Here is a 10,824-nt window from a genome sequence, read left to right on the forward strand (position 1 = left end):
CTTAACCTTACATCCTGCAACACTACACTCTTCATGATCGGCACTCGAACTCTTCACACATCACCACCCCAGCATGAAAAATCGTCGCCTGTGCTCCAGCACTTTGTTTGATTCCACCGCCAGCGTCGTTAGGGCCAGCTTTCGCAGCGCTTGTCGTTACTGTCGCCACGCGAGGCGCCAGCACTCCTCGTACGAGGAGCATTGCACGCCGCGGCACCCGCCGCAGCACTTCCTGCGCATCGCCATGCTTTTCCTCTTCGTTTTCATCATACTGATAAAGAGCGCGAGCCTTGGGCTTCGGGTGGATGGTGTCTGGCCATCCTTGCGCTTCAAAGCCGGAGGATGTATCTCCACAATCCGGTCCGCGACGCGATAGCTCCTTTGAGCTGCACACTGCCCTTGGCAATGTCGGAGAAGTAGCCGATGTTGTGGACTTGTCAGAACTCGTAAACACCGCCAACATGGAAGCTCAAGCGTCCAGGTCTGGGCGAACCAGGTTTCTTCTTTGCATCCCACACAGTGATCTGGATGATGGCGGCTTTCGGTTGACCGAGTTCAACTCCGACAGCGTCTCCTGGACCTCCTCAAAGAGACCATGAGCCATGGAGTTGATCAGCGTGACGTGGGTACCATTGTCGGTATTCAACCTCTCGGAGGCGCAGCAACACATCTTCACGGCGATATTCACGTCGGCAGTAGGTTCACGCGCCGAGATAAACTCCCTCAAGTCAGTCACGTTCGAGAAGAGTTGGTCACTTCTTCCTCGCGCTGCTGCAATACGGCGCCGTGCAGATCGTCGAGCAGCTCCATGGCCGGTGGTATGGAGAGGGTGGTGCTTGAACGGGAGCGCTTGGAGATGGAGAAGGTTGGTTGGTTGTTTTCTTGTGCTCTGTGGCGCAAAAGCAAAAATGAAATCGAGACTGAGTGAGTCGCGCGAGCGCGAGCCACGGCGTTGAGCGCTGCCAGCAACCACTTCAACATAACCTAAGCCAGTACATAGAACAGTACTCTTCATCACCCTTTTTACAGGCGACCTCGAACTCTGCCGACTTTTTACGCAATCAAGTCTGACAAGGGATCAGTCCCATTTATGATGGCTACACTCATAAGTGCGAATTGGTTCATCGGCATATCTGGGTACTGTACATTCTCGGATTGCTACACAAACTAGCCGATCGCCGCCGCTTCGCGGCGGTGTGTGTGTGGTTAGTCATAGGCGGTTACGCTCGCGGTTCCAGCTCGCTCCACTATTTGTCATAGCCCCCTCCGCATCGCTCCGGTGGGTTTACAGTTCGGCGCAACCCGTTACGCTACTTGGCAATCCTTTCGTCTCAACCCGTTACGCTCGCTGTGCCAGCTCGCTCCACTACTGAACATACCGTTGCTCGCAACCCGTTCCGCTCGCTGTGCCAGCTTGCTCCACTACTGAATATACCGTTCGTCCCAACCCGCTCCACTACTGAATATACCGTTCGTCACAACCCGTTACGCTCGCTGTGCCAGCTCGCGCCACTACAACGGATAGCGCTCGGTACTTGTAGGTCCTGCGGCCTTGCAGGTCCGAAGTGCTTGAAGGTCCGGCGTACTTCATCGACAATTTATCGCAACCCGTTACACTCGCTGTGCCAGTTCGCTAGGCCACTACTTACCATACCGTTCATTGCAGCCCGTTGCGCTCGCTGTCCCAGCTCGCTCCACTACTTACCATACTGTTCGTCCCAACCCGTTACGCTCGCTGTGCCAGGTCGGTGCTTGACGGTCCCGCAGGTCGCGCTTGAAGGACCATTCATCGTAGCCCGTTACGCTCGCTGTGCCAGCTCGCTTCACTACTGGATATACCGTTTGTCCCAACCCGTTACGCTCGCTGTTCCAGCTCGCTCTACTACTACGCGATCGCGTTCGGTGCACGAATGTCCAACATGCTTGAAGATCCTGCGTGCTTGAAGGTCCTGTGGAAGGTGCTTGAAGGTCCGGGATCACCCCTGTCCAGCGCACGTCTTGTATTTCGCGCGCTGTATCGCGAAATGTGTGGCACCCCGAATAGCAATATATTCTAACAGAGAGGATTTCGGCCAATCACAGAGCAGTAATAATATATTATGTATTTAGCTCACGCCCAGAAGGTCGTCGTCTATTAACTTTATCGACTTTAGGGCGCATATACGGGTTGCTATATCGCGCACGCAGCGCACCGTCGTCGCTGTGCGGCGCTCGCGTCCTGTGGGGCTCGCAGCGGCGCCCGCCGTCCGCGCCCTGCGTCGCTCCGCCGCGCCCGAATTCGAATTCAAAAACGGAAATTTTAGCGGGGTGGCAATTTCAGCCTATCACAGCACGAATAAATATAACGCAAGGCTATTTTTGTAATATCGGGCATAGATTAGCCAGTCAAAAGGATGGTGGGATGCCATAGGGTAGGCTACTAATACACTGTCGCCAGGCGGGAAGGGCGCTCCCCCGACGATGCTCTACGGCAGGCTAAGCCCCCAAGATAGAGAACGGACGGACTTACAGACAAACATACAGGATACTCTGTTAGTTGTAGTAGATCTCCGCGCTAATCCTCATAGAGAAAGTGGCATTTAAGGCTAACTCTTCATCCCAGTATTAGTAGTGCTAGCTAGCGCTGCTATTGGTCCCCCAACTTTAACCCATGTGAGATCTTCGAAGGGCGCGAAAATTGGCCTCCTCCTATCGCTCCGTCGCTCATTTCTCAATTGACGGCTCAAGCAACACACCCATGAAGTGCACTAAGATTGACTGCCATAGGAGAATTGCTATCCTACGATCATCGCCCTCCGGGGACTGAAAACTATGGAATTTTCCCTCGAATTAAGAGCATATATACGAAAAGATTCGTAAGCTAAAAGCAGAAAGACGCGATTAGGCAGGTGGACCACCTGGTTGTTTGTATCGCTACTATTCAATTAGCACTGCTAATCGGACAAACATCCAGTACTATCGCGTAGCACTACTAAATAGTAGTCATATAGTACTACCAACGCTACTAATCTCCAACTCTGGCCGTGACATGTATTTCGCCCAATTGATTAATTGGAGTTAATTGAAATGAATGTATTTCGCCCAATTCATTTAATATTGGAAACTGCACAACTCGATAGTCTCTGAAATCTAAATTTCTGAAAATCAGAAATCCGAAATTAGGCGGGAGAAACCCATTCCCGAAAAAAAAATAACTCGGCGAGTCTTCCACACAGACGGACACAAGAACTCGCCATAGATTCTCCAGCATCCTGAAGAAACTGTTTTGCATACTCCCGCCCATATACAAGTTTGTGCGTAGTGAGATACGTTTCTGGGTAGTATATTTGGCCGAGCACTTGTGAACTTCGACCTTCGACTGCGCGGGCCCGTCGACTCAACATACCACGGGCCCGGAGAGGATGCGGGTGCCGAGCGCTCGGCGGTTCGTGACGGCGCTGTGCGTGCTGCTGCTGGCAGGCCGGGGCGCCCGGAGGCTGCGCCTGCTGCTCGCCTCTGTGCTGGTCAAATTGCGCGCTCTCACAACCACTGAGGCGCCCGCTACGCCGGCCTGGAGGCTGTTCAGCGCCTTCCTGTTCGACTTGCGGGCCCACCGCGTCGGGAAAGTGCTTCTAGCGGGGGACCACTGCATCGTGCAGGCAAAGGACGGCGTCGAGACTTACAAGTAAGAGGAGGCGCACCGATCCACGGGGGTTCGACGCGCAGAGGAGCTCTAGAGGAGGAGATATGGAGGAGTATTAGTTTGAGGATGCCATAGTATAAGCTTTGACGTTCCGTGGCGTATCATGTGACGCGCAGGGTGCTGGTGCCGCCGAGGACCGAGAGCACGTACATCCTGGACGCGCTGGTGCGCTCGGGCGTCGAGTTTGGCTCCGTGACGCCGTCCACGACCAGCAGATTGGCGCCCGTGGCCCTGGCGCTGCTGCCGTTCCTGTACCTGGGCCTGACCTACAAGATGCTGCGCGGGATGTTCGGCACGGACGCCGGGGGAGTGGGCAAGGACGGCACCAAGAAGGTGCGCAAGCAGCAGCAGGTGGAGAGGATCTCCTTTGACGACGTGGCGGGCATCGATGGCGCCAGGAAGGAGCTGGAGGAGGTCGTGGACTTCTTGAGACACCCGGCCAGGTACCAGGCCATTGGCGCCAAGGTGCCCAAGGGGGTGATGCTGTGTGGCCCGTCGGGCACGGGCAAGACGCTGCTGGCTAGAGCTGTCGCGTCCGAAGCCGGGGTGGCCTTCTTGTTTTGCTCCGCCTCGGATTTCGTCGAGATGCTCGTGGGTCGAGGTGCGGCGAGGGTGCGAGACCTCTTCACGCAGGCCTCGCAGCACCCACAGTGCATCATTTTCATTGATGAGATCGATGCGCTGGCTAAGGCGCGCGGTGGATTCAACTCGAACGATGAACGAGAGCAGACGCTGAATCAACTACTCACGGAGATGGACGGGTTCGAGGGGAATGTCAATGGAGTCATCGTCATTGCAGCTACCAACCGCCCGGAAGTTCTGGACCCGGCGCTGTGCCGCCCCGGCCGCTTCGACCGCCACGTGTATGTGGGTCTGCCGGACGCCAAGGGACGGGAGGCGATTCTAGAAGTGCACTGTCGAAATGTGCGTCTTGACAGCGAAGTGGACCTGTCTGTCATCGCGGAGGAATGCGGCCAGTTGGGTCAGCGCTCGGGGGCGCAGCTAGCAAGCCTCGTGAATGAAGCTGCGTTGCTCGCCGTACGTCATGGCGACACAAGCATCAAACATGCGCACTTTGAGTTGGCTATGAACCGCGCGTTCGAGTCGCAGACTCGCAGTATTGCCGGGTCGTCTTTTGAGTTTACCATGGGAGACAATTAGCAAGGAGATGCTCCTCTCAGGATTTTGATTATCGAAGCACTGCAGTTTGGTAAGAGCGAAATATATTTGTAAGGACGGGATGGCGTGGAGATAATGCGCACGGCAACCTTTTTGTTTTACAACGTTGAAGGAAGTTTGGGAGGGGCGGAAGTTTTGGAGGTTTCCCATAGTACCGCATCGATCGCAGCGCTGTATTGGGGTTTTCGCTAGCTCGGATTCTTATTATAATATATGCTATGTATGCTACATGTAGCTGCTACTTTAGCTGCGCACAGCATTTGTTAGCTTACACCAGCAGAAATTCAAGCCGCGTGTAAAGTTTCATTCTTGAAGACATATTAACAATTGTTGGCAACAACCCGTTAAATGCTCGTATCTGCTCTTTTGTCTGAGAAAGCGACAAGCGAAACAGTAGAGATTCTCGAGGCAAAAGAACATGCGAGAACAGCTACCTGCGTCCCGCAAACCCAAAAGAAAGGGTGAGCATTCATCGAAGAAGCAGAAACTATACTATCAGCCAGACAAAGTAATATTCATTCATCGAATTGAGCAGGTTGAGAGCAGCATGTAGAAACGCTCAATCAAGACCGTGCTGATCGCCTCAGCCTTAAGAGTCAACGCCACCAGCGTATTCCGCAGCCATCAGCCAAGGTGCCAGCCTCAACGCCATGGTCACTAGGCTAACGACAATAACCTTCTACAAGTACATGCAATGTGAGGAGCTACCGTGCTCAATAGAGAGACTCAAGGGCGCTCTTTGCATCATTGTTGCTCTAATTTATTCGGTTTCCTGATGGAGCAACGCCCAGTTTTCACACACGGATCTACTGTACATATATCAATATCTTGACGTTTTGTTGCTGCTGAGGTGCTGGTGTTCTGGGTAGGGATAATTTACGACAGTAAGGTGCGGAGGTGGCCTAAGTACATGTAGTGGCGTAAAACAAAACGCACAATATAGAAATTAAAATTGGCTTTCGTAAATGTTTAGCAGAACTAGTGTTGATGGGGTTAGGCGAATTATCCTAGCTATATATATAAGCTAGAATTATATGAACATGTTGACAATTTTAGGTTTAAGTGCTATTACGTGAAGTCATGTTTGTATATCAATATTGCTGCGTTTTGCAATGTTTTCGAAACGAATTTCGAATGACGAAGTAGTGACCTCGACAACGAATTTGTAGCTGACTTGGAAGTTATGACTTGGTGCTAACGGAGCAAACAACGCTTACAGTTAGTTAGTGAGTGGCAAATTTGCAAACATGTCTGCGGAGTACACTACTTTCCATGCGCTGCGGTTCACTTCATTTCGCTCATCGAGCTTTTATTAGAGTACATGTACAGGAGAGCTATTCAGAGCGATAGACCGGCGTGCCGTGAACAAGTTTACGGGCGGTATCTGTGTGTGCAGAACGCTGAAGGACATACAGCAAGTTTGCCGCAAAAACATAATGGTGAATACAGGTATTTGCATGTAGTGCGTGCATTGCATGTATTGCAATACGTACATTTAAAGGTATATACTTTTAAGGGGATCAATTCAGTCAATGCCCGAGAGGGTTGCCTGCAGTACATGTACCAAGGAAGTTTGCATGGACCAAGTCAACGAAATGGACAGCGTCAAAGCTGACTCAAATGATTACATGGAGTCCATTTTCATTTTGTGCACGCTGGGCTAGGCAGGCATTGACGCAAGATGTTCCGGATACCTAGCATGTGTCGGCGATGGGTGCAGGGACTCACGTGAAGCTTCAAAAAGCAGTCGGCTATGTATACGCCGGCGGTGATATGGTCCTAGAGACGAAGTAAACAAACTCTCAGCGTAAATTAGACAGGTCTAAGACAGCAGGGCTGGCATGCACGTGGCTTGTCATTCATTTTTGGATACTGTACTGCACAATACAAGTGCTGCTTCTAATACATGTAGTTGGAATCCCTTCGCAATCGAGTTCAGAGTACGGCAAGGCGTATGGATGAACGAAGGAACGATAGCAGTGCCCGTGATGGTGAAAGAGTTCCTACGGTGTAGCCTACCGTACCGTCGGTACAGGGGTAGGAGTCCTACCCACGAGTTCAGACTCCACCCTGCCAGCCTGCTAGGAGCAGCGAGATCATGATGAGCACATTGGGCCAATCCAAACTCTTCAAAGCGCCATCGGGTCTGGTTTCCGACCGTACATATGCGCATTGCTGTTCGGTTGTACCAGGTTAATATGAATTATTAATGAACACATGGGGGAGCCGTTGCGCGATTTGGCTCTCACGATGGTAATCCGCCCTGCTCACTTAACAATTCACCCCCACGAGCGCGAACACCTACCTCCATGCTGGCCTTCAAGTCTTTTGCTGCGACCATCGCCGCCTGCTTGCTAGCGTGTGGTGTGCAGGCCGAGTTGGCAACTACGAAGCTTACGCACCCGTCGGGCTCGAACGCCGAGGTGTTCTTGTTCGGAGCTCACGTGAAGTCGTTCCGCACGGCCGAGGACCCCACTCGCGATGTCATCTTCCTGTCTAAGCACTCGTACCTGGACGGCGTGAACCCGATCATGGGCGGTATCCCTGTCGTCTTCCCTAACTTTGGCAGCGCGACGGGATTGCCCGGCCATGGCTTCGCCCGCGTCACCAACTGGACGATGGCGAGCCACACGGACGCCACTGACAAGAGCAGCCCCAGCGTGGCCAAGTTCACCATGGCGGCCAGCGACGCGACCCGCAAGATGTGGCCCGTTGAGTTCAAGCTGGAGTACGAGGTGAAGCTGTACGCTGACAAGCTGCAGACGGCTCTGCGCGTGCAGAACACCAACAAGGACCCGATCGACTTCCACGCGCTGCTGCACAACTACATCTACGTGGACGACGTGCGCAACGGCAACACGAAGGTGTCGGGCCTCTCGGGGCTCAAGTTCTTCGACAAGGTGGCCCAGGTGAACAAGACGCAGACGCAGCCGGAGCTCACCATCACCGCCGAGACGGACAGTATCTACTACAACGCGCCGTCGCCCCTCGTGGTCTCCTCCGCTAACCGCAAGGTGACGATCGACAAGGCTGGCATGATCACCGCGGACGGCAAGGCCATCAAGACCAAGACCGACGCCGTGATCTGGAACCCGTGGGTCGAGCGCTCCAAGACCTTCAAGGACTTCGGCGCCGAGGAGTACATCAACATGCTCGCCGTCGAGCCCGGCCGCGTCTCGGAGAAGCAGGCCCTGCCCGTCGGCCAGACCTACACGCTCCAGCAGACCATCACGGTCGCCAAGGCCTAACTCCACGTATAGGTACATGCAACCTTAGATCAAGTGTAGCCATGACTCAAAAGATGATTCGATGTTGAAGTTGACCGCCTCCACCCAATCAGACTCGTACTTTGACAACTCAGGTCACTTGAGAACTCACCACGAAAGGAGAACAACTCTATCGCCATGTCCTCGATCGTCGTCATCCTCTTGCTGCTGCTGCTCGCCACGGTTTCAGCCCAGGGGGGCGAGGTTTACAGTGCATCAGCGACGTCTCTGCTACCAGCAGAAGAAAGGGAAGGCGGCCCGTTCGCCATGCTGCATGCCAGACACGCTCGCATGCTGGTGCACGAGAACGTGTGGGGCATCATGGCCACCACCTCCGTCGCCTTCCAGGGCGCGGCGTTCGCCAACGTCGTGTCGTACAGTGGTAATCACCTGACCTCCCGATGTGAGGAGAAGTGATCTGATTTCTGACGTGAGATCCATGATACCCCAGATGGGGTCGGCTTCGCCAAGCAGGACGCGACGGGCACCATGTTCTTCTACCTCTCGGTCGAGGACCTGACCGGTATACTAGGGTGCAGCTATGTAGTATGCTTCTTGGCTTATTATGCTGACGGGATGGAGTACATACGTATAGCGGTGGATCTGAAGGCGAACCCCAACGCGACGATGGCGCTGTCGAGCGCGCAGGGAGGACCAAAAGCCTGCCTCATGGACCCGGAAGACCCAACGTGCTGGCGACTCTCCTTGACGGGGAGAGTGGTGCCAGTCGAGACAAGTCAGCGCAGTTACGCTGAGCGCGTGGTCTTCTCGAAGTAGGAAGAACATCAAGACAAGCAGGCAACAGCTTCATCTCACTACATGTTGATTGGTGTTGTTGCGTGGTCTATTCAGGCACCCGCAGATGAAGCATTGGCCGAAGAACCACGGCTTTGCGCTGTACGTGCTGGAGATCGAGCACCTTGTTTTCCTGGACTTCTACGGCGCTGCCAAGCACATTCGTGTTAGCGACTATTACAAGATCAAGCTGTAGATGGTCCAAGAGAACAACTCCTCGGACAGCAGGCTCTTTAAGTACTCTATGAACGCCCGATGGTTGAAAAGGTCCGTTGATGACGGATGGCACTGAAGGAAGAAAAAAACGTATTGGTTAACTAGGAGGTTGAGGAGGTTGAACGGCTATCGCTAGCTAGCTCACTTCCAACTGTCGTATGGCATAGTGTTCGCACCGACACTGGATGTATAGCAGACACTTGCGTTTGCAAACCGTTTGTTAGTGTTCAGCAAAAAACTACTACTACTATCATGTTGGTGGAGTTAGACCCGGGTTTGCGCTGAAGCTCTCTATTATAGGCTACGAGAACAGGTTGCGTGGTATACAGTCATTTTCTTTTTCAATTTCGCTGCGCTTGATACGAGGCAGCCTGCAGCATCCTCCATAAAAACTGATTTCGATTGACGAAGTAGCGGCCTCGAGCAACGAATTTGTAGCTGATTTGATGTTGGTGCAAACGGAGCAGCAACACTTACAGCTAACTAGTGTGTGGTAAAATTCATAAACATGTCTGCGGAGTACACTAATGTGAACGTACTCTATTATGAGGAGCGAAGTGTCTTGTTCTGTGTCCATGGGCACACTACAGTACATAAAGCATGGTGTGCAGTGCCGATGTTGTTCGAAGTTTGAGCCATGTTTTATCCTAAATGGAATCTTGGTCAGTGCAATCTTGACGCATTGATCGCGGTGTGGTCGATATCATGTGCAAAAAATCATGTGCAAAACTTCTGCCCTCGTTTTCGGACTCGAGGATGAAAGTAATAATACTTCGCGGGTGCAGCCTTTTTATTCTGCAGAAAGATAATGACTCTTTGAACCTTGACTAAAGAGAACGTCATTTCGATCCGGTTGTATTTCAGTTGATTAAATAAGTGGCATTTTGTACGCGGGTAACTTTGGCAAGTAGCTTAGCTGGAGCATTTCATAAAAAAAAATGTTTACCGGGAATTAAACAAAATTGCTTTCTATTTCGTTGCAAGGGTGCGTTTGAAAGGCATCTCTTGGTCTGTGGGCTTAAGGTCAGGAACATGATTTTGATAATTGTAAGTATACAACAGAGCTTTCACATTACTTGCTTAAGTGTGACTATTTCTGGCCAGACTAAATATGAACATGCTGATTTCTGTAGCTCATACATTAGTCTGGCCCAAACTAATTTTGAAGCCAGACTCATTTTGAGCCAGACTACTTACTGTGTAACCATATATCACACAGTAAGAAAATACTTCGAAGTAACTCAATAATCACAATATGTTTATCTGAGCTGGGCTCGTCTTGAGGGAGTGGTTTGGTTCCTGCCCATCTATTCCCATGAATTACGCAGGCAAAGCTACGATGTGATGTGGTTTATCGTTTGGTGTTGACGGACCATGGTCAGCAACGCAAAATTTCCCTCAATTGCAGGAGATTGTACAGAAGTACACAACACAATGCACGGAGAGGACCTTGAGAAAACCCCATGAGGAAAGCTCAACCGCCGGTTTTGCGGTCAAGACCTAAGTGACCACAATGTATTATACCTTACTAAAAAAAAAAAAGACTGTGGCGGCCGCCACGCACACACAGCCAACGCCCTCAACATTCTCCGGATCTAGGCACTGAGGCGGGCTCTGTTGTCTTGCCCGAGCCGCTGGGCAGATCGTATGCTCACGCTGCGTGTTCTCGCGTGAACCTCGAAGTTT

The 10,824-nt window shown here is 52.1% G+C and overlaps 3 protein-coding genes across 3 annotated transcripts; all 3 read left to right on the forward strand.

Moving 5' to 3' along the window:
- Window positions 1-3,401: 3,401 nt before the first annotated feature.
- On the forward strand, window positions 3,402-4,843 carry IUM83_03602 (cell division protease ftsH; the record flags this gene model as incomplete). The annotated part of the gene is made up of 2 exons (XM_067927618.1): window positions 3,402-3,664; window positions 3,799-4,843. The coding sequence occupies 2 exons, from the start codon at window positions 3,402-3,404 to the stop codon at window positions 4,841-4,843; spliced, it is 1,308 nt and encodes a 435-aa protein (XP_067795450.1).
- Window positions 4,844-7,170: 2,327 nt separating this feature from the next.
- On the forward strand, window positions 7,171-8,109 carry IUM83_03603 (Aldose 1-epimerase; the record flags this gene model as incomplete). The annotated part of the gene is made up of 1 exon (XM_067927619.1): window positions 7,171-8,109. The coding sequence occupies one exon, from the start codon at window positions 7,171-7,173 to the stop codon at window positions 8,107-8,109; it is 939 nt and encodes a 312-aa protein (XP_067795449.1).
- A 156-nt stretch (window positions 8,110-8,265) lies between these two features.
- Window positions 8,266-9,118, forward strand: IUM83_03604 (CREG-like protein; the record flags this gene model as incomplete). Its single annotated transcript, XM_067927620.1, has 4 exons — window positions 8,266-8,509; window positions 8,579-8,650; window positions 8,723-8,900; window positions 8,980-9,118. The coding sequence occupies 4 exons, from the start codon at window positions 8,266-8,268 to the stop codon at window positions 9,116-9,118; spliced, it is 633 nt and encodes a 210-aa protein (XP_067795446.1).
- Between the last annotated feature and the right edge of the window lie 1,706 nt (window positions 9,119-10,824).

Source organism: Phytophthora cinnamomi (genome assembly GCF_018691715.1).
Source record: "Phytophthora cinnamomi strain GKB4 chromosome Unknown Contig21, whole genome shotgun sequence".
Classification (NCBI taxonomy): Eukaryota; Oomycota; class Peronosporomycetes; order Peronosporales; family Peronosporaceae; genus Phytophthora; species Phytophthora cinnamomi.